Consider the following 23,887-nt stretch of genomic DNA (forward strand, 5'->3'; position numbering starts at 1 on the left):
TGTGCTGAGTGTGCTCCATAGGATCTGGATGGTACAATACTGAAACTGGTTTTTTTTAAGACACCCAAGTTAAAATTGTGATGGGGAGCACAGTTATAACCAATAGTACTTAGCTCTGGCTATCAAAAGCCCATTAATGGCCATTAACTGAACATTTTATACTTCTGTTCACACTTCCTGTGGTAGTACCCAGGAACCAGGTGATATTGGATTCCCTTTATACAAAATAGTATTTAAAAAGACATAATCTTCTGCCTGATGAGACCTAAAGACAAACCAAAGAGGAAAGAGCATCAATGAAGAACATAATTGTAATAGTAGTTCATGTCCTGTCTCCCAGGTCTTGAGGTAAGCTACATGACTGATGTTCAGTTTTTCTTTTGCCTTAGTTGGGAGAGGGGTTGAGGCTTGGAGAAATGGAAGAGACAGTGTGAGGGAAGAAGAAGGTTTAGAGGATGCTGTCATTGGGTGAAGCTGCAGAGAAGAACCTGAGGAAATGCATTAGAAACTTCCCCTATACATGCAGATGAACTTGATGTAGAATGATTTTCCTCCTTGCTTTACAAACTTGCAGTGTGTTGCGAGGGGAGGTGGTACCACAGTTAAGCAGCAAGACTGAGGAGCTCCTTGTTCTCTGTCCTGTCTTGTTTGGGTGCATCTTTTCCCCTTTGCTTCACTTAGAATATGTAGCACAGTATTTGTTACTTTGTATGGTAGCTTTAGCAGCCATGCCCAATTTCTAACACTTCTTTAAATGTGAACTTAGATTTATCCACTGCAATCAACTTTATGTCCAATTTGGGTAGGAGAAGCTAGTTTTAAAAAAAATTATATGTGCATGTGTGCACACATGTTATCTATCCCTTTTTAGAACGAGCAGTGTTTTCTTAAAGTTCCATTAACTGCTTTTTTACCTAAGTACCTGAAGTTTCCAGTGCCTCAGACCATAGGAGTCCAGCCATATGTAGACAGCCATATGTTCATTAGAATTCAAGTTTTCACTTAGTTGATGGTATGAACATGCTCCTTTATATGTGCAGAAAGCAGTAAACTTTCTTTTCCAATTTTGCTGAAAAAGTCTTGCTCCCAGCTAATCAGGGGCAAAGGTGTGAGCAGTTTCCTCCCTTTCCCTCCTACTACTGTTGATGAATTTCTTCCTCTCCTCCTGCTGTGTTTATATTAATCTGGAGTTCTTTGGCACAACTGACTCCCAGTGTCTGAACACCTGGTCATCAGCTTCTGTCAGCACTAGGGCATTTTTTAGGGACTACTATCTCCTGCTGATCAATAACTTCAATGAAAATTGTTTTCTGAAGAAAATGAATGGGGGGGGGGGTGTTTTGCTTGTGCAATAGCCTCATTTAAAAATCCCTGCCCTTCACACTGCTGCATTCCCCACTTCCCTGGCCAATCGCTTGTAGTGATTTTTTGGTGCTGCAAATGAAGTATTAAACTGTCTCTCTAGCTTTGAGAGCGTGGCTTAACAGCCAAGCTGGTGTGTGTGTGTATGCACGTGTTCCCTGCCCCAACAGCTTTTGAACCTCCTGCCTCATTTCTGTCAACCTGTGCAGAGAAAAGGCAGAGATAACAAAGTGGCCAAAAGTTTCATTAAAATGGCCAGCTAGGTGAGGCCAGGTTCCCATATCTGCCTCCTCAGTAACTTCTGATTCCTGGAGTGGGTGCTGGTGCCTGTCTGGGCACCCGCATGTGTGTAGCTGCAAGTGCTGCAGGGGAAGGCGGTGGGGAAGGAGGAGAAGCATTGCGGTGTCTTGCTCCACAAGGTGCTCGGACGCCTGCGTGGTGCTGACTAGAGGCCCTCTTTGCCAGGGTGAAGGCAGGCTGTATCTGTGGCTCAGTCACTCCCCACCGGGGAAGGTGAGCCCATGTGTACGGCTTAGGGAGGGATGCTGCAATAGAGTTCCTTGCTGTCATGAATACTGGGGTAGTGTCCCCTAAACTGTGCTTGGGGGTTGTTGCACGTGGTTTGTTTGGGAAAAACTAGCCTGTTTTTTAAGAGAACTGCTTAATGTTCTCCTTACTCTACTCCAAAGTAAGGCATCTAGGGAGAGGGAGGAAAATGGCTAGCAAACTGGAGCAGTTGGAAGGGAGGGAGCACTAGTTTACTTTTAACTGCAATAAGTCACTTCAACTTTAAATGTTCTTGTGATATTGAGCATCATCCTCCCACCTTCTATTCTCCAATGCGCACTTTAATAGTGACAAAGCCTCCAAATCAAATCAGTCTCAGAACTGCCAGGCTGGGGGGGGAAGACGTATCTTTCCTTTCCTTCCTGTGGAAGAACAACTCATGAATTCAGTTGAACTTTTTTCCAATTGGTTTTAGAGTTTAAATGTTACCTTGTTCTGAGGCAATAAATAATCTGTTTGTAGGACTGGTTTGTCATCTACAAATGGTAGGAAGATCTTGTTTCACAACAAAACTCACATTTTCCCCCTCTGCCACGTGCACACACTCTGCATCAAGTGTAATGGTATAAGCTCATACTTGTTTCTGTTTTTAACAGAACTTGTTCTTTTATTCCCTGTCCTTCATCCAGGCACCTGCCAATTCAAAATGTGCTCAGCTCTAAGTGGAGAAAGCTATCCTCTTAAGAGGAACCTTACCATCTTGGACTGAGAAGTAACTTTTTGAGGACCACAATTCTCTTAGATCTGTTCAAGTGCTTCTAATTTAGTTTTGTGGAAATCAAAATGTGGGCAAACTGGTGTCTTTGACTTTTTTGAATATCTTGAATTGCTGTGCTGCCAGGCCAGGATAGGTCTCATTGTTTAAGAAATTCTTGGATTTTTGCTCTAAAGTCTTGACATAAATTGTTGAGGCAAGTCTTTCAAAGCAAGTCCAGCTCCCAAACTGCTTTCTATTTCACTTGTTCTGTATTTGTCCTTGTCCCTTCACTCTTCAAGGAGGGGATGGGGGGGAGGCCTTAAAAACTGGTTACATAAATGACGGAGCAGAATTGCAAGTAATCTCACAGTTCTGTAATGCCAAACTACAGAGCAGGGTGGATACAACAGGGAGAGGCACCATAGTAACTCAGTTTAAAAATCTGTGAAAAAGATGGTATGTGCTTCTTAAATCAGACTTCCTCCACTTATGAACATGGCTTTTTATCTGGTCAGTCTACAACCTGTCTTTCTAAGACGGAGCATTTCCTGCTCCCTTATCCTTGCTATTCTCTTCGAAAACCTTCCGGGAGAAGAGTATATGGGCTGAGGGGTTCTGCTTCATCTCTTGTTTAAGCCACAACAGTGCATTCTTGCCTGATTGTCACAGTGCTTCTGGGTAACAGAAGTTACACTGAGTTTTATGCTAATAGGCTAGATCTAGAAAAGGTGTCACTCATGAATTTTGTCAAAGCAGTAAAAGATATTTGTTCCACTTTGGGATTTGTTTAGAAAATATTTGTTACATCCTCTTATTTTTGGAGTTTGTAGCTATTGCTTCTTCTCCAAATCTTCTGCTAGAGATTAAGGAAGACACTAATTACAAAGGACAGGACTCCAGTCCTGTCCATGCAAGAGTGCATCTGTCTTACAGCTGTACATAATGCATGACTATTAAATTTAAATGTCCTTATTATGGGGTTTCATGTCCCCAGCCACTTTCTGGAGTGATCTCATGCTCCTGCAGGTGGCACTAGTTAGAGGCAGAGTCAGCTGCTAACCCAGATCAGCTGTTGTATCCCAGCAGGAAAATGGATTAAATGTTCCCCTGAGAAGCTGACTTACCATCAAGAATAGCATGAAAGCTTGTTGCCCTAGCAAGAGGCCAATTAGAAATCTATTCAGTGATGATTGACTTAACTCCAGCATAAAGATTTAAATCTTGACAAGAACAGCCCAGCGCTTCCATACGGAACCTCTCAAGTTGAAGATATGGGGAAAATTATTTTAATGCTAATATCTGAACCATACAGTAAGTGATTGCAATGAACTAGCTTTCTGTATTTGCTTGTTTGTTTTTTTTTCTGCCTGTCTTGTATGCTGAGGAAAAAGAAAATAACTTGCACTGTATTTCATAGATCACAGGTTTTCAGAACCAGAAAGAGTGAATTACAAATTTGAAAGCGGGCCTTGGTAAGCATCTTCCTGCCTCCTTTTTAAGACACTGCTTAGGTAAGGTGTACTCTTCTGTACTCATAATTTGCAAACTTTTTTATCTTGCCACTGTTGTGGGAATAATTTAGGTACTTTAATCAGGAAAGGGAACAGAAAGTTGCATTGTTGTAAGACTGTTTCCTTGCTAGGTTTAGATGTTGTTTGTTAGCCGTTGGTGGTTCTGGGTTGACTAATAAGTGCTTATAGTGAGTGCTAAGCATGCTGGGTTGTTAACAAAGAACTGAAGGGTTTTGCAGAAGTAACCCTATTGGTATTAACTTTGAAACAAATTGCAGAAAAAGTGTAGCATAAGGTGTATTCAGGAACTGTTATTTTGTATAGGAAAGACATTTCCATAAAGATACAGTGCCAAACAATAGTCCTACCAGTAAATTGAATAAACAATGAAGATTGTGCTCTTCCCAAACATGTTTTAAGCATAAAGCTTTGTATAATCTTGATGGCTGTTTTTTAAAATGTAATCATGCTCTTCTGTCTTCAAACAGATTTTTCTCAGTGGTATTGCTGGGGTACTTCCTCTGCAGTACCACAAGTGACTGGTGCTAAACTGATCTTATTTAGATTCCTGTCTTGCATGAATACTTACTTCCCTCTTCCAGACTAATGAACCATGGTAATGGTAGATGATACAGATACTTCTGAAAAGTGGCGAGAAAAGAATGCAACAATATTGGCAGAAAATATCCAAATGTTCAGGAGGTTATGTTTTAGTATTGTTCTAAGCTTTCTCCCTTTTACTAATGAAATCCTGGGGTAAGGTAGAAGATTCCCGTCTTATTTGTGACAGTGAAAAGTGAAAGTTGATGTTTTGTTTCTGATGACATGCCTTTATAGAAACAGTTCAAAAGGTAACATGTTGTCTTATTCCTCCCCCATCCTCAGGTCTATGTTTAAAGACAAAGTATAGAATAAGAGAGTCCTTTCACTGATGCTAAACAACACTTCAACCGCTTAATCAAACCCAAAGTCTCTTCTGTGCAACACCCTGTCCTTACAATAGACAGAGCAGCAGCCTTGGTAGCCCTGAGTGTGTTGTTCTACACTGTTTTTAACCCATGTAAGAGAATGAGACTACAGTAATGACCAATTAAAACTGGCTTTCTGTGGCTGAGCTATTCCCCTGCTAAGCAACCAGTGTAGCCTGTAACTATAATAATCTCTAGTAGCACAGAGATGGCCTAAATAAGAAACTTTAAGGCACAGCTCTTTAGGCAGGAGTCTTCTCTGTGCTGGGTACTCGTGACTGTGACAAAGTATAAAAAGCCAGTAGAAATAAGAGAACCTAACTTCAGTTATGACCACATCTAACTGCTCTGCTTCAAATTCCATTTGTCTAAAATCATAAGAGCAGGCATGTAGTTTTAATCCACTCTGCCTGTTTAGGCAATGGAGAAGCACAAAACATTGGTATGTGTCAGGAATGGAGAGTAATTTGGAAATATCACCAAGAAGATGAGAGCTCAAGGAGCAAAGGTGACGAAGCAGGAAAGGGTAGTTAGGAAGGAGGTGGCTTAACAGGGTAGATGCTTGCTGAAGGGTGTAGGCAGAATGAATAGGAGAGACTTGCAGTGATTTAGGCTCATGACAGCTCTTAGCCTTTGCTGCTGTGGCAGTACCTTCCAGCCTTGCCCAGCAGCCATGGAGCATGGACATAAGCTTGTGAGTGGAGTACAGATAACAAACAGTGCTGTGTGTGTGACAGACACTGAAGACTATTTTCTCAGCATTATTTCCTTTTTCTGTGCCTGCAGCAGCAAGATGGAACTTGTGGATGATAATGCTGTAATCCGAGCAAGAGGATTACCGTGGCAGTCATCAGACCAGGACATAGCAAGATTCTTCAAAGGCCTAAATATCGCTAAGTTAGTAGCTAAGGATTTATCCATGCCCTTGTAGTGTTTTGTCTGCTTCAATCAGTCTTATCCTTGTTTGTCTTAAATCTTCCAGGGGAGGTGCTGCACTCTGCCTCAATGCCCAAGGTAGGAGGAACGGGGAGGCTCTCGTGAGGTTTGTAAGCGAAGAGCATAGAGATCTAGCGCTACAAAGACACAAGCATCACATGGGGAATCGATACATTGAGGTGTGTGATACTGGCTTTGAAATCCTTTTCTCAATAGGAGTGCAAATAGCATGTCAATCACGTTCTTTTCTTTTGCCTTAGGTATACAAGGCAACAGGTGAAGACTTCCTTAAAATCGCAGGAGGTAATTTCTAGGGGGTGGGAAGGGATGGTTTGTTCTGTCAGCACCTGTAACTAACTTTTGGTTGTAAACTGCTCTTGTTGGATGTGGTCTTTCATTTCCTTCTGTGAACAAGTAGGTGACTGGCATGTTGATTAATATGTACTCTGCTAGCAGTCCAAGCTGTTTCATGATTTATCTACCCCTCTCCCTCTTCCACACCCCTGCTGTTTTCATGCAGCCTATCAAATAAGGATTTGATTAGACCAGGTGATTCTGCATATGAATTTAATTTGCTAGGTCATCTTCCTAACTGACAGGACTTAAATGTTATTGATTGCTGAAAAACAAAACCAGAGTAGTCTTTCAAAACAATAACTGCTGTTGCTGTGGAGATTTGCATGTAAAAGCAAACAGATTTTACAGTGTAAATAACAAGGGATTTATGGAACTGATTTTCCTCAAGTCAAGCCTTTGCTTGCCTCTCAAACTAAAGGGGGAATTTAAAGAGAATACTTATTTAAGGGGAATATTTCCAAACCTTGAGTTGAAAGGCTGAAAAACTTGTCCTGCAAACCCTCCCATAGTCTCTCCATTCTTTTATGACTGCAAACATGGAGTTTGGATTAAGATCCAATAAACGGCTACATGTCTACAATACTATCTTATGATCTCCACAACAAATCTCTGTCAGGAACCAACAAGGATCTTAAGTGGCTAACTGGATGCCTAAGGTTCAGGTTTTGGAGGGGGGAAGATGTCAAATGCTTTGCCAGTTGATAGGATTGGGAATAGTTATACCATTGAAAGTAAAGACATTGCACATAAACCTAGGAAAAATAGCATATGTCTGGTCTGGCACAACCAAACTTCTTTTGTAGCCAGTTCTACAAAGCTGGGATACTTGTAAGTGAAAGAACTGTTAAGGTGCAAACTTGGTTACCAGCTGGCTTTGGATAGGGTAGTATAAGCATAAAGGTATGAGCAACAGTGGTCTCCTAGAGATACTGAAAGCAGAACTGGCAAACCGTGAAGGATGACAGTTTTATCAGAATAGGATGAAATTCCTGAGCCACCTTTAACTCACCCTTCTCACATTCTTTCTGAGCCCAATGGTCTGGGTACTTGGTTCCTAAACACTGTGGTTTCAGAGCATGCTGGAGGCTTTCCTAGGTTAGAAAGCAGAGATGCCTGGCAGCACAGGTACTGCTCATGCGAGAGAGTCAGACTGCTTTCCTTGGGCTCTGAATATTGTAAGTACTTGCTACTTTCCCTTTGGATAAGGATAAATCTCTTTCTAGCAATGCTGCTCCTTTATCTTTTGACTTTCACGGGAAACATCCCAGTCTGATAAACCAGAAATATTACATTATAGGACATCTTTCCCTGACTCTGGAGGCAAATGTTGCTCTACTTGCTCAGAAGCTGTCCAGGGGGAGAAGGAGGTAGCTATGCCAGACTTGCTCACAATTTCATGTGGCTACCTGAACTTCAGTATTTCTGTGCTTCTTGTGTTAAAGGCACTTCCAATGAGGTTGCACAGTTCTTATCAAAAGAAAACCAAGTGATTGTCAGGATGCGAGGTCTTCCCTTCAATGTAACAACAGAAGAAGTGCTGACATTCTTCGGCCAGCACTGCCCCGTAACAGGAGGAAAGGAGGGAGTCCTATTTGTCACGTACCCTGACAGCAGACCAACGGGGGATGCCTTTGTGTTGTTTGCTTGTGAGGAATATGCACAAAATGCACTGAAAAAGCATAAGGACTTGCTGGGAAAAAGGTACATTGAACTCTTCAGGAGCACTGCAGCAGAAGTTCAGCAGGTGGGTGTAAAGCTTACAAATACTTGTAAAGCTTGTAATCCAAACTCTTAAATTGGAATACAATAGCTTAAGCAAATACTGCTTGGCTGTGACTGAAGAGTTCCCCCCACCTTCTCTAACTCTTGATTGTTGCTGGAAAGAGTACTGGCTAATTTCCATAGGATTTTGTTCTCTCTAAATGAAGGATCTTGCTGTGTATGATTTTTTTTTTTTTTTCCTTTTCCATATGTTAAACCCTTGTTTTGGCTTCTGATAGCCCTGCAAGCAGCAGTTATAACAGAAACCTTAAATAGCTCTAGTGCTATACACTAGAGATGCTGGGTTTGTCTAAGTCCACTGATGGCTTAGGTCTCTTCAGGAGGAGTGCTAGTGACAAATCTTGATATACAAGACTTATTTTTAGTCACTGGGATAGAAAAATAGAGCCTTTTGATCTAGGTAGCTTCTTAAGAGTGGTGTATTTGAAGATTCTCATGAATTGCCTGTAAGCGCAGGTCTCAGCTGACTTGTGCCAGCACTGTCTGCCTAACTGTGGGTGGCAGGGCTTTGGAACTGCTGCCTCTTGCACTAACGGGGCTCGATGGAGCATTAATTGCAGTTTCCCTGTCAGGGAAAGGAAGTGAGGCTGAGAGGAGTGTGTATGTGTCTCCCAAGATCTGCAGAGCTTATCATAGGTTGAAGTCAGCAACATACTTCGAAACATACCTAGAAAGTCCTGTCCATAGTGCGAACTGCAGCCTACCAATAGCCATTTCATTGTAACCAGGCAATGGAGTAGCTCTCAGGAGTTCTCCCTCCCACCCCCAAAATAGAGGTTTCAGTGCCTTGCTCAGTGTTCTGCAGGTGACACTAATGATGAGAAATTATACCTGCAACTCACACCTGTACTGTTTTCTCAAGTGCTCTGCATCTTGTGTTGTAAGGCATTGCTTTATATTATGTTTAGGGAAAAACCTCTGAAACCTCTGTAAACATAAAGGGATCCTAATCTTACTCAGAGGCAGTTAAAGGTAGTTAAATATTCAAAGTGATTGAATATTCAACCAACTCTTGACTAGGCAAGGGTTTCTTTAGTGTTAAAATTAGTAATAAGAAATCTCAGTGTGACTTGGGTTTTATTTCTTTCAAATTCTGTAACCCAGCAGATGGTGTTGCTTGATGGACTGTGGTATCTCAAGTCAATGCTGGAAGTGAAACTTGCTTCTAGTTCCCAGTGTTCTCTACTAAAGCTTAGGAGAAGAGATGCTTTGGGTAATAGTGTTTATAGCTGTTGCTGTTGCCTATTTAACAGGCAAAAAAGGGGGGGAAATCTCCCATGACCCAGTAGCTGATGAAACACTTCCAGATTTTTTTCTCCAATAAAAATGCTGTATACATACAAGCTTCATGTTCTAAGAGGTCTTCTAAGACTTTCCTAATGGCCCAAGTGCATGCTCCAAATAAAAATGACATGTTTCAAGCAAGTGATCCAAAGATTTATAAAACCATCTGAAATCTAAGTGCTGCTGCCTTGGTGTAAGTCCAGAAACTAGCTTCCATGTTTCTTTAAAATACTGCCCAGACTGAAAAAGATGGGATTGGAGTTTTAGTTCTTCTGAATTGAAGAATGATTAAGGGGGATTTCTGTTCTTGTGCAGGTGCTGAACAGGTACTCTTCCACACCTCTCATTCCTCTCCCAACACCACCCATCCTTCCAGTATTACCTCAGCAGTTCGTGCCTCCCACCACCGTCAGAGACTGCATACGTTTGCGTGGTCTTCCCTATGCTGCCACTATTGAAGACATCTTGGAGTTCTTGGGGGAATTTTCTACAGATATCCGGACCCATGGAGTTCACATGGTACTAAATCACCAGGTTGGTAGGTGCCACAAAAACCCAAGCTCTGGCTGCTCTGTTCCAACTGCCTGTGTACATGAACACTGTCCATTGGATGATATCCTCACTAGTAGAAGAGAGCACCTTTGGGATTGACATTAGTGACATTCATTGGCCTTCAGATCTGCTCTAAGAGTAGCAGTGATAGGTGGATTAGCTTATTTGAACCCTGCTATAACAACTGCTGCACTTGCTGCACAGTGCTTTCTGTTACAGAGACCCACATGTCTGAAGCCAAGCTGCAAACCTCAGGGTGTGTGCATGCCCAGGTGGGCATGTGCCTGCCTGCCTGCACTCCCAGAGCAACAGCTGTGATCCACCACTGTAGGAGGTCTGAACTAAAAGCCCTGCTCACAGCATGCAGAATTCCTCATACACAAGGCATATCTTCCAAAGAAGTGTGGCCAATGGGAGCTTGCAAAGGAGCATGTCTACTTGCACCGGCCTTGCTGAACAATGTGCTTCAGGTGTTTTTTTGAGGACACCCATGACTGCAGCCTCCTAGAGACCAAAGGATTTCCTATGGCATATATGAGCAGATGAAGTGCTGGGTCTTCTGAACTGCGTGGTTGCTTTCTTTTAACATTTAAATGCTCGCAGCTAAGCACCAAAATTAACAGCTCATTGACCTGTATAGATAGCCACTTCTCTGCCATTGTTTCCTCGAAACTGCCTAAAGTAACTTTTGGTAGAAACTAAGCCACATGTTGTGACTTCCTCCTCTATTTGCATAGTCTTGTGACTTTAGAGGGAGGTGAAGACAAGGAGGAGAAGGCAGCTCCTCTAACTCTATGGAGATGCCCTGAATGGTTGTACTGAAGATTACTGTGGGTCGAAAATGGCTCTTCTAAAATTGTTTTGGGCACCACTGGGCTTAAGTTTAAACTGCAAAATGCTTCCTTGTCTTGGAGTAAGGCTTCTGTGTTTGGGGAGTTGTGGGGAGAAGGGACTGTAGTTATAATAATACTCTGTCTTAAGATTTCTGGATCTGTGAGGGCTTGACTTAGCCATAGATAAGGCTGAAGAAATTTATAAGGAATGTACATGGCTAGAAGAGACCAATGAAAAGATGCAGATGCTAAAGCACAAACAGGAGGCTTACACTAGTATCAGCCCTTGCCATCAGAGATGAAAGAATCTGGAGGAAGAAATTGGGGGGGGGGGGTGTATATAGTCCTTTGGACAAGGTCGGTGGATAGCCATAAGCAGTCTTTTTTGGGGGGGGGGGGGCTGCCTTTCACCCAACTTCTTGGTTTTTTGTTTTTTATCTTTCTGAACCTTCTACCTAATCCCACTATTCCTGACTTCAATTCCTCTAGTCCTGAACAAGTGTGTAAAGGATGGCAATATAGCTGTTCTTCCCTCAAACTAGCAGAACTGGCCCAGAACTTAATTTAGAGCTGACTTCAGATCTCCACCTGCATTTTTGGCTACTTCAAGCCAACAGCTGTGTGTGGCTAAAATGGTTCTGCCCATTGCATATCCCACTCACTGCTGTCTGTAAGGCTGTATTTTCCCACAAACATGTATCAAGCCCACCTGCTTTATCAGCCTTAGACTAGTGCCCTTCTAAAATATTCTAGCACATACCGGGCTGAACAACAAAAAAAATCATTTAACATTGGCACTTGAGGCTGTATTTACCTTTTAAAATTTAAAAATCGCAGGTAATTAAGTGTGAATCAGATATGCCAATTGTGCATTCTTAAACTTGGTAAGACCAAGTCTTACCAAAGTGCACCTGGGAAGTGCTGCCTTTTCCATATGTTTGTTTTGTTTTTAACCATGGAAGTAACATGGCTCAAGTTACAATATAGTTTAACTTTTTTCTTTTTAGTTTACCATTTCAAGTAAGTTAACACAAGTCATAAAAAATCCATATGCTGTAGTGGACAGACTAGAATTCCCTGGCAATAGTGGGAAACTTCAAGAAGTGTTTAAACAAGAAACACAATAGGCAGTTTGTGGGAGTGACTGACTGAGCTTTGCTTTGGAGACTTAAAAATAAATAAAGTATGACTGTAAAGACTGCTTCTAGTAGCACAAAGTATTGTTATGTAGGTACTTCATGGGAGCTCCAGAAACATCTGTCTGCTTTGTCTGTAGGGACGTCCATCGGGAGATGCTTTTATTCAGATGAAATCTGCAGACCGAGCTTTTTTGGCTGCACAGAAGTGTCATAAGAAGACTATGAAGGACAGATATGTTGAAGTCTTTCAATGTTCTGCTGAGGAGATGAACTTTGTATTAATGGGGGGCACTTTAAATCGAAATGGCTTGTCCCCACCACCATGTAAGTTACCATGTAAGTTTTGCATGGGTCTTGCCAATACTCTACGCTATGTGCGGGTAGGTGTTGGAGCTGCTTTCTTGACTCTGATTCTGGCTCTTGGAAAGGAGTGTCAAATGGGGGTGGTAAAATAAGGCCTTTTCATCTAAATCATTAGCAGCTTGCAATCATATTTTTCCCCTTGGTTGTGGATTGCTATGACTGAAAACTACTTTCAAATTACTCTTGCTTTCCCACTGGCAAACTTCCCCTCCTCTTCCTGAAACTCAGCTTGGCTAGGGTGACCTATGACTTGAAAAAGTAATTTGACTGCCTAAGACTTAAATAACACTTTCCCATTTAAACCAATTTGTATTTACATTTTTATCATAGTGAACATGTCAAAAGTCCTTCCCCTTTCACTTCCAAAACTTAGCTTATGAAACCATTGGTAATGCTCCCTCTGGGACTTGACCACAAATATTCTACCTGTTGAACCGCTACTATCTGAATTCCTCTATAGCTTTTTGTACAGAATTAAGGTTGCCTGTGTAGAAGCAAAATGCACATAGCTCTGGCCTGGGAGAATTGCAGAAATTATTTTATGTAAAATTATGCTCCTTGGAGCTTCTAGAATGAATGGTGACTTCTAGATAACCACTTGGGGCAGGGGGTAAAGCTTTAAGAGCTTAAGGGCCAACTTATTAAGCATGCACACAGTATAAATCTCAGCCTATGGGGAAAATAATACTTTGCTTCCAAGGTCACAGATGGCAGGATAGTTGAGGTAGGGGAACGCTCTCTCTGCATGTGTCTTCTGCACTGGGGAATGTTAGGTAGATCTTGGGGTGCTGAAGTTCTACTCCTCCTGAAGTAGAGAAGAGTCTCAGTCTTCTTGAATGGAGACTTCGTTTAAAATCTGAGCCTTGGAAAGAGACCATCTTTTTCCCCTTGTCTAAGTTCCCAGTTTCCCAATATTCCCAGAGTGTGAGGAGGCTTTTTGTGTATTACTAACCTGTGCTTTTGACTGTTTGTGACTCTTGGCCTTATAGTCAAGCCACATCAGTGGCCCAGAGACTTATTTTCTGGGATGAGCAAGAGAATGAGCCCCTTAACTTGTGAAGGTCCTTCACTTACTGCAGGGTTGTTCTGCTGATAAACACCATATATATGCTAGAATTTGAAAGGTCTTAATCTATTTTCCATTTGTTCCCTTTAGGCCTTTCACCGCCTTCCTACTCCTTTCCTGCTCCTGCTGCAGTTGTGCCAACAGAAGCTGCCCTGTATCAGCCGTCCGTGCTCCTGAACCCACGAACGCTCCAGCCCTCCACAGCGTACTACCCTGCTGGGGCACAGCTCTTCATGAACTACACAGCCTACTACCCCAGGTAAAGCAGAGGAGAAACCAAGCAGGAACAAAGAAGTCTTTTACAGCAAATGCACAAAGCTCACAAAAGGACACTGTCTGTCATTCGAAAGGCTTGGGCTACCATGAACAGCTTGTCCAGTATCCTCTTCAGGGAAACAATTTCAGGGTATTCTAGGGGTTTCCCAAGTTTTAGAGAATTTCAGGTAGCAATTACTTGTTTGGGGGGTTTTTTAAGCATCTTGTTAAAGTAGGAATTTTTTCCCCCTCTCTTACATCTGTTGGATGTGTGTTACTGTGCCCTTGGTAGGAACTGCTGTATGCAGTACTCCTTCCTGCATACCTAAAGAAGCCCCTCACCCTTTTTTCAGAAGGAGTAGATTGGGGTCTTCTGTAATGACTTCTGCCAAAATTCTGCCTCTTTCTTTCTGTAATAAAGTAACTTTTGACCTTTATGGTGAAAATTCTGTTGTTCCCTTATGCTCCAATGCAGTATTATCATAAATAGTCCAAAGTTCTTCCCAACCTCAGCCTCCTTCTCGTTAAGGGCTTTTGGCTATCTGGAGATGTTAGCTGTCTCCTGCAGGATGAAAACTCTTGATACCATTTCCTCCCTGCAGTCTCAAAGCCTTAAAAAGCTAAACTCTGTGTCAGCCATAAACCATTCCTCCTCAGTCAGGGAACCTGCTAAAGAATGCCAGAAGCTTTTCAGCAGGTTCTCATGGTAGCTTTTATGCCAAGAGAAGTGTCCAAATAGCTACTTATCATGAAGTTGCTGAGGAGGGTGGACTCTGTAGTACCTATAACCTGTACCAAGGTTTTCTTGCTTTAAATTAAAAGAGTATTTGTGAGCTGCCTATCTTTTTTTTCCACTAAGTGTAACAGTTTTCTTTGCTCCTGAGATAATTTTTAGAATGCCTTCATGTCTGTCATAAGGTTATGATAACATGTTACCAGACTTGACCTCTTTAATGTAAGATCAAGAAAAATAAAATCCCAAACTTGCACTGGCAGTATAAAGCAGGTTTCTCAATAGTTGTGTGTCATCAGAACACAGTAACCTCAATTCTAATCCAAAATAAGTAGTAGTTTGTAGTGAGTTTGAGATATTGCCCTGCTTAAGTAATAGACTGGTCCCTGCAGACTAAGGATCAGGCTATACAGAAACCTTTCACTGAATGGGATCCCACAGGAGTCCTGTCACTGGCTGCTTGGGCTGTGGATGTATATGTTGGTTAGACTGATCAATCCCAAATCAAAACACACTTTTATTTTCACCTCTTACATTTGTATACTATTCTTAGGAAGCCATTTGTATGCAGTTTCTATGAAAATTAGAAATACTTTTTTCTTTTATAAAGATGGTAGAATTTCCAGAGTAAACTTGGCTTCTTTCCATTTTATGATATCTGTTCGGTATCTGGATTTTGCTTTTTCATTTGGAGCACGTTTCATTTACAGACCACTTGTTTATGACTAATAGCAGTGATCCTTTGAAGCTGAGGTATTTTAGAGAAATACAAGACTTATTCTTGCTTTTCATGTGAATTCCCATGCTTTGTAAAGAATGTAATAAGTAGTTGGGTCCCTTTTTACATAGCAGTCAGAACTTTCTTAAATGAAGCTTTCTGGTTCTGGAGTTTAATTCCAAAAATGTGAAATGTGCAGCAGAAAAGAATAGGGTATCCTCTGTACTAAGTGATGCATTTAAATGCATGTACATGGAAAAGCAATACAGAGCTGGTGGCTAATGATCGGACGATGGTTCATAAATCTAATAAGTGAATATTTATGGAAATAAGGAAAGCTTCTCTGACCTCCTGCCAAAAGGTGTTTTGCAAGGTCAAGTTGCTTTATAATAGCTAATTCTGTTTTCCACACAGTACTCCTAGATAGGGGGGAGGGGGGGTGAAAAATGGCTTTGGTTTTCTTGTATCTGTCAGAAATCCCTGAAACTCTCAGACTCTTCTTAATATTGTCAGGTTTCATCACCAAAGCTAGAACAATGTAAAGAAAAGGATGCCTTCTGGGCTATTAAGATAGCTTTAGTAAGCTACTAATGAAAAGTAAGGAGGGAGAGCAAGTTATTCAGGATCTGTCAGTCTTGGATATCTCTGTTCAGCTTGTAATTATATCTGGCAACATGTTCTGACAGCAAATCAGTGGTCTCTGTCTCTGCCTAGTCCCAGGCTTTTGAGAAAAAGAACAAAAGGATTCATGAGAGGGATTTCTTTCTTTATTTAATCCTGGATAGATAGAGGTACTAGTTTGTGTAATGCATATTTTGAAAGTAAAGAGTAACTGTATTACTAGACAACTGTTAGCACATGCTATGGGAACTTTACCATACACAAGTTTGAAAGCCACTGCTGCAGGATTTGTAGCTTTAAAATAGTAAGTTGAGCCCTCTTTATCTATTCAGTTCAGATGTCATTTTGATCATTCCTAAACAGTGCCTTTAAAACTTCAAAAAATGCTGTCAAAATACTTAATTGTACCTCAACTTGGGGGGGGAGGGGGAAGGCTGCCAACAATATTTTAGACTGAAACAGAAGGTTGTTCTTCAGTGGGTAGTATGCTGGTGGGACTCCTTGCCAAAGATACAGTGGAAGCTGAAAACTGAGATGGGTTCAAACAAACTGGATAAATGCGGGGGACAGGAAATCCCATTGTGAGTGAATACACAGAACCACATCTGGCTCAGGAAGTCCTTGAACTCAAAGTAACTGTAAGAGTATTCTTATGTTCTGCATCCTATGGTAAACACTTGTGCTACTGAACCAGGCTGGGTAGGTAAATGTGTGTGCCTACATCTCTGAAGTCCTCATTGTCTTAAATACGTTGGTAGTGCTTGTGAGCATGGGTCTCTTCCAAAGAGTATGTAGTTTTAGTCAGCTCTGCTAGTCTAATTGTGGCTAAGTTTGGTTTGAGAGATTATTTCCCTGTCCTATCAATGTGTTTGCAGCACCTCTGGGGTGACTCACATCAGGAAGTCTTTCTATCTGGTAGTTAAGGCATGATTATGACACTTTCCTGCATGATGAAATCCAGGGTAATCTGTTAGTGTTCTCATCTGTTTGCTTACACCTCCTCCTGCCATGGATTATGTATTGTTTTTTCTTGTCTATATGCTAATTGGCCTTATTTAAAAAAAAAAAAATCATTATGAAGAACAAATAAGACTTTTTCTCTAGCCTTGAACATTGCTCAGATCCATATGAAAGCATAATTAAGCGACAACCTGTTTAAACCAGCAAAATTAAGAGGCTGGAATAAGTGGGCTGGGTTAGGGGTGATATCATTCAGAGCTGCTGCCAAAGGCTTTATTTGCATCTTTCTGGGTAACCAGGATCACTTGACAGAACTAGGTTAGGAAACAACCATATGTGTATTTAGCCTGGGAGGTCTGTCACAGATGAGAGCAGCAGCAGCCAGAAACAAAACCTCTTCATCAGCTTTATACTCATAGCAACACTCTGGACCACAGGTCTCAGACTGCAGCACTCACTTATTAAAAAGTATGCTGGCTTGGATTGCATGAGATCCCATCTTTAGTGAATGGCCTCACTGAGGATAAGCCTACCAGTGGCTTTTAATCACTGTCATGTAAATGAAGTTGTTCATGTGTTTTGATCAAGCGGTTGAACATGGAACTCTTAATTACCTGTCCTTACTCATAGCAAGTCAGTCTCCATCATGGATTTGCCAAAAAAAATCAACAACATTGCAATATCAACTCTCCAGTTAATGCTCCCCCCACCCGGCACTTCAGTGGCAAGTCTGTGCCTTTGATTCACTCTAAGTGAAGGTTGCTCACAAAGGGTTAGGACAGCAGGGATGGCTCTAACTACTACTTTATTTCCTTGGAGAAGAAATGCAGTAGTAGGGGGAGACTATCATTATCTCTTCAAGGGCAGGTTTGGGTTAATGAGACTGTCTTGGTGTGTAAAAAGCAATAGAGGATAATGCCCTCATCAATAGGTGCCTGGGTATGGGAATCATGTAATGACTAGGGAAAAAAGCTTTCTTCAGTATTCGTGAAGTTGCAGGAATATTTCTGCTGGTAGCAGCATCCAAGACTTACTTGACAAACCTTTTTCTCCCACCAAACAAAATGCCACCATGGGGACTCTGATTGTTCTAAGTTCCTTTCATTTACTTAATATGCTGAATGATTGATATTCAACTAGTTGTTCCTACTGTCACTTCCTAACACTTTTCCTTTGCTATCTAGTAAAACATTTGGATTAGTATGTGGGATTAACTGATGTTGCAACACTGTATGCAAGCTGGGTGCAGGGATCAATTTGAGGATAGTTTTTCCTTTTGCTTATTTGCAAGAACACAATTCAGTAATGTGAAAGAAGATCCTTTGTGCCTCGAGGCTTGTGTGTCATCCACTTGCTCTTCTTTAACATTCACATGTAAAGGCTAGTTAGGTTCAGGTTATTCAGGGTGCAAAGATATGTTGTTGGATGTTTCTTGCTACTCAGCAGCCTTCTACTGGCAGATGTTGAAGTCCCAGCACTGTTCAGGGCAGACCATTGCAATCTTCTGCAGCAGCAGGTACTTTTGGCTACATTCCTATTGCTTGCTGTTGTTGTGGTGCTACTGTTGCCTTATATGAATAGGAGGTTGCACATTACGCAGTAGGCAGACTGGTTAGATGTTTGGATGGGTGGCAGGTTGGGTGGCAGGTTATCTGGTTAAATGCGGATGGCATTGTTTTCCAGTGAGCTTTCTGTGTTCCCAGAAGTGGAGTTGGTCTGATCCTGGAATAAGGCCTCTTAGAGCTGAAAACCTTGTTTAAAGAGGCCTACCCTGCTGAGAACATGGTCTGTGGTGTTTATCCATGATTAAACAGGAGACATGGGGATCTAAATGTTTGTCTGATTGACAGATGACCTTATAAATTTTCACTCATACCTCTGATATTTGCCAAACTAATGGTTTTTCTTCCTTTAAAATAGGGAAAAACACTCCTGTCCTTTTACTGCAGGTTTGTATGTAAGTGCATGTTATTCCTGCTGTCTGTGTCAGCCCAAGAGGTAGTTGAAAATATCTGCTATTCTTAGGACACTGGTGACCTGTCAAACTTCCTTGAGGTTTTTAGAAGGCTCATTTGGTGACAGACAGCTTCTACTTTCAGTATAACTGAAGATGGAGAAAAGTGTTTTGATTGGAATTGTTGTTCAAACTTGGATTTTTTTTTTTGATTAGATGGCAAGCCCTTCAGGGCAAAGGGGGTCCTCATAATGAGAAACATGGCTGGAAGGACTGCACATTGATCTCAAAGTAGCAGGGCTCTGTGCTGAAGATCTGCTTTCTCTAGACCAGCAGGAGACCCCAGGTGCAGGGAGAGGGAGGCTTGCTTCAGAAGTGGCTGGGGCGCATGGCCTATGCATGAGGGTGATGTGCAGAGCCCACTGCCACTGTCCTACCTGTGGGCACCAGTTGGAGGGTCTCACCTTGTGATGCTCCTCGGGGTCTGTTGGGGTTCTGGGAGCTAGCAAAAAAAGCTAATTTAATCTTGAAACACTAATAAACAATGAGTCCTGTAGGTTAGTGGTCTTTCTCCCCTGTCCCTCCCCCCTTTTTTTAACTATTCCCACACCTTTCCCTACTAGTGTTTTTCCATATAACAGCTTGAAGGTTGTGTAATAAGGCTAACCTGTAATACAGGATCTGGCCTACAGTACCAAAATTAATATAAGCTGTCAATCAGTATCTTTTGTCACAGAACCAAAAATAGTTAAACTTGTTCAGGGCTGCAGAAAGGAAGTCACAGGAAAAACCATGATAGAAGACCTGCAGGTATGGAACTGAAGCCTGTAGACAACATCAATGCATATGTCTGTTCTGAAGTGCAAAGAGTCCTGGGTACATCCATGAGCCTCTTGACAGACCTGCAGAATAGCTGACAGAGATCAGAAAAGCTGGTTGGTTATATATGCCGACTGCTCCCAACTTTCAGCTGCTAATATCCAGAACAGAGCTGTGACTTATTAAAAGCCTCTATTAAGCAAATGTATAATGGAAAAATATTACTAGGAAATTAAAGAGGAGAGAGTGATTCTCGCTGTTTCTACATAAGGCTTTTGTGATGAATGTTTGGGATCCCTTGAGGCATATAAATGCTGTTTGAACACCAGCATCAACCCTTAGAAAATGTGAAAACTTGTTCTCATATCCAAAATTGATTTCTAAAACTTAATTGTGTTTCATTTTGAGAGTACCACAATCTTAGAAATACTGACTGGAAAGGAAGCCAGTCTGGTGGTTGATTAGATCAAAGAGGGATCAGTTCATAGCAGGCAAAGTTTGCATTGGGAAACACTTCATATCACATTTGATTTCAAAAATTATATTGACATAAAAGAGTTAAGGTCTAACACTGCATCATAATGTGGTAATATGCACCAATTAAGAATAGCTGTACAAATCCTCTCTGACCACAGGTTAAAATATGAAAGTACTTGTTTCTGGGTCTTGTTTAACCAGGAAAAAGTGGACTGGAATAGCTGCTTATCTTGTCCCCATCTGGACACTTGTCTTTCCTAATGCTTTTTGTGCAAATGGGTGAAACATAGCTGCTGCTTGTCCATGCTGAGATGTGACCCACCCCTGTTCCTCTAAGTGGTTGTGGCCCCTCAGCTGTGGGGCAGCACAGAGATGGTGGGGGCATTTATATACTGCCCAGGCATGGGAGCTGGACCTCTAGTGCCCTAGTCCGGCCTGTTGCAGAAGCTGTTACCTTTGCCTCCAACCTGGTGTTAACAAATTCACAAGTGCTTGTAGCATCTGGGTGCAAAGCCAGCAGGTTTAGTCTGCGTAGCTGCAGTTTCAGAGATGCCAGACTTCTGCAAAAGCAGCTGAGGGCCCTGGTGGGGGCAGTATGGAAGGGGAGCACTCCCTGGTCCAGATTACCTGACAATCCCTGCAAAACATTGCCCCACCATACCTGAGGAGAAAGCGCATGGGGTCTCAGGACTGCATGGCTGGGGTGGTGGGAGCATCCTGCCCCAGAATGGCCAGCCAAGGATGCTGTGGCCCTCCATCACAAGGTCTCATGGCCCAGTCCACCAGCAAGGGCATGGAGGTGGGGTGCTTCAACTCAACAGTAGCACCTACCAAAGACAGGGGCTGTATCCTCGCTTCAGAAAGGAAGGCTAGATTGCACACGGTGTGGTGTTGGTGGGTTTTTTAGGTGTGGGATTTATTTTTCTGAAATATTTTTTCTTGAACGCCTGTGGCTCAGGCTGTATAGGAGGTGTTTGTCACCGCTCTCCTGAGGTGTGCTCTCAGAGCAGTCAGTTGTGACTGCCAGAGTCTGGAGACAGTCTTCAACAAGATCCCGTGTGTACCCAAGTGTTAAGCTATTAGAGGAGGCTGATTATCCGGTGTAGTTTCTGTTGTTGAATTGCGCTTGATACCATGGTGACAGGAACATTACAAATGACTAATTATGTAGCCTGAACTCTGATATCTGCCTGGAGCTTTAATAAAGGTCAAGGTAGCAGAGCCAGCTGCTGGCGCTTTTCCGCACTAGTTTGGCTTCTGATTGCTTCTATCTTAACTTGTGTTTGTAGTATGCAGCAGAGGATGGACTTGTACACACAAATGATCCGGCCAGGACAGTGTCCAAAGAATGGATTTGCATTTAAAGGTCCCAGCAGTTAGACTTGCCTAGAGAAGGTAAGGAGAATGAACCCAAGGAAATGGGCTTGGGTGTATCATAAGTGTTTGCTTCAGATAAACACTTTACTCAACACCAGTTTTTCATTTGCTGCCCTGGGAACATGGCTGCCCTCTGCCATAGTCCAGAATGTCCCATCACAAGTCCTTCATTTAAAGGATTTTGCCATAGTCCAGAATGTCCTATCACAAGTCCTTCATTTAAAGGATTTTGACTACTCTAATCTTGTCATGGGCTGCTGCTCTCTGTACTTCCCAGGGCTCCGAATACATGCTACCTCAAGATTTAATTTTGGGATTGAGATTTTCCAGAAAACTCTTAAGACTTCTCTGAGAAGCAAAGTGTAGAGATGGCATTACTCTGCTAGCAATGCACTGCAGCTCTTAGAAGCAGGATTTAATGTTCATTAGGCAGAAAGATTCTGTTGTTACCTAAAGAGTAGGTCAATTTTCTAAACCTTGTGCTGAGGTAAAATTCTAGCAACAAAGACTGGGTTTGTATAACTGGCAGCTACTTTCTTGCTTTTGTGAGCTTCCTGATAGGACCAGTTTAGCCTTTCAAGATTGGTTTACTTGATCCTCTGTATAGGAACAGTCAAAGGGTGAAGTCATCCAGAAAGCATTTGTGCATAAAAATGCAAGTTGAACTAAAGAGCAGTGTATTGACAGCTGCACTGTGTGCTTTATCATGTGTGGTAGTTCTAGAGCAGGATTTGGAAGTATATTTACAGAAATGCTTCTGTAGTCTCAAGTCTTTTAAAAATACATAGTCAAAAGAGAAGTGGTGAGACTTCTTTGCCCTTTCCTCTACTCTCTTCCTCACCCTCCCTTTGCACATGAATAAAAAAAGAGGGAAACTTTTTGCTATTCCTCTTCTATGAAATAAAGGCAATTTAGCTTGGGGTGCAATCCATTTCTGGGCAAAATCTTTACCTGCAGCTATAGCATCTCTGTCACTTCTATTCTTACATATGCTGCACTTCACTCAGCAGGCCTCTTAAAGCAGGAAACAATCTCAGCTAGTGAGACAACAAGCTGCTTTTAGCTGGGCTGATAAAGCAAGACCCCATCCATACAATAGTTTAACTGTAACTAGATGTTTGGGAGCATCTTAGCTTAACTGTCTTAGGTCACCTCCCATCTGCCCCTTGCTGCTTGTTTCCACACCTGCCCTGTGCCAGTGTGAACACTGCTATGCAATGACCTGGTCAGGGAAGCTGATCCAACTGGAAGAATAACCAACATAGAGAAAAGGGTTTACCTTCTAGGAGGTTTGCACCCAATACAGTTTACTGCATACCTGTGCCAGTGCAGAGACAGGAAGACAGAGGGCAAGCAGGCAGTGAGGAATGGTAATGATATTGCCATTTGGAAGCTGATGGCAAAACTTCATCTTAAACTAAGGGGTTGTGTAATTTTGAATAAGGTCTGTCTTACTTGTGGAGAAACACTGCTTTCCCAAACAGAATGTCACTGAAATCCTGCATATGTAATGTGAAAACTGAAGCTCATGATCCATCAGTAAAATTTTGATCTCTTGGAAATCAAAAACTCAGACTTGCTCTTAACATGGGGTTTGCAATGACCTGCTCAACTCTATTTCATGCAGATTCCTCCAAACTTTCTGATGTTTTGAACAAATGCAGCAAGCCTAGATGGAATTGTGATTACACTGCCAGTTTTACTACTGGTCAAGCCAACTGTGCTGAAGAAAAATCACCAGAGCTTTGGAAATCAGCATATGGACCTCTAACTTTTTTTTTAAAGCTAATACACAATTTTCACAGTCACAGCCACTGTCATCAGACCACTAAGCCCTTCACTGAGAACACAGGTGATGAAATCACTCAAGTCCTTGAGGATTTCTTGTTGATAAAGTATTAAGCTGCTCTTAACACAGAAATAACTTAGCCTGAATCTCCAAAGCCTTTTTGATATTTCAGAAGTAGTAGATTAGACTTTTTTATCTAATTTTGCACACTGTTTAAAGTTTTTTAAAAAAATGTATTTTAAGACCTCTAACTGCATTTGACATTTTTATAAAATATTGTTTTCGTGTACATATTTGTCTGATTGTTCTGGGCAAAAGAAGCCTCTGTGTACTTTGACATATCATTCTACCCAGGCATATCTTACACAGCACAGGAATGGTTAGGAATGTAAAATGGATTACCTGAAAGGGGGGGGGGGGGGGGAATGCTGTAACTTTGTAAAATACAAGTGCAGCATGTTAAATGCTTTGTTTCTGATTCTTACCTTGTATGCTACCTATATGTACTCAGGTATTTAAATTTTAAATGACTTCTATGGGTAGACATTTACAAACTCTGATCACACTGTATCTTAAGAAAACACATGCAGTTAACTTTGTTCACATGATATAATTTTTCTTGTTCTACTTTCTGCTCTGCAACCCTGCTCAATGTTTAGTTCTCTTAGAGAGGAGATCATTAATCTTGCTCTGTCAGACCTAGCATCCAATTTTCTTTAAGCAAGGGTCTGCAGGAAGAAGCAGTAGAGTACAGAAGCTGGTGTCCA

General features: G+C 41.8%; 1 protein-coding gene across 4 annotated transcripts in view; it reads left to right on the forward strand.

The window, feature by feature from the left end:
- Positions 1 to 23,431, forward strand: part of ESRP1 (epithelial splicing regulatory protein 1) — a 31,384-nt gene extending 7,953 nt beyond the window's left edge. The window contains exons 5-15 of one of the 4 annotated variants that reach the window (XM_067292296.1): positions 3,839 to 3,937; positions 4,044 to 4,098; positions 5,892 to 6,002; positions 6,088 to 6,220; positions 6,302 to 6,344; positions 7,841 to 8,142; positions 9,780 to 9,998; positions 12,126 to 12,324; positions 13,508 to 13,676; positions 21,244 to 21,349; positions 22,959 to 23,431. In XM_067292296.1, coding sequence (XP_067148397.1) covers positions 3,839 to 3,937; positions 4,044 to 4,098; positions 5,892 to 6,002; positions 6,088 to 6,220; positions 6,302 to 6,344; positions 7,841 to 8,142; positions 9,780 to 9,998; positions 12,126 to 12,324; positions 13,508 to 13,676; positions 21,244 to 21,334 — 1,421 coding nt within the window. In that variant the 3' untranslated portion in view covers positions 21,335 to 21,349; positions 22,959 to 23,431. Of the gene's footprint in view, positions 1 to 3,838; positions 3,938 to 4,043; positions 4,099 to 5,891; positions 6,003 to 6,087; positions 6,221 to 6,301; positions 6,345 to 7,840; positions 8,143 to 9,779; positions 9,999 to 12,125; positions 12,325 to 13,507; positions 13,677 to 21,243; positions 21,350 to 22,958 lie in introns of those variants that run through there. The other 3 variants (XM_067292297.1, XM_067292298.1, XM_067292299.1) reach the window with 3 other exon arrangements.
- Positions 23,432 to 23,887: the final 456 nt, after the last annotated feature.

This window comes from Apteryx mantelli, chromosome 2 (assembly GCF_036417845.1).
Source record: "Apteryx mantelli isolate bAptMan1 chromosome 2, bAptMan1.hap1, whole genome shotgun sequence".
Taxonomy (NCBI): Eukaryota; Metazoa; Chordata; class Aves; order Apterygiformes; family Apterygidae; genus Apteryx; species Apteryx mantelli.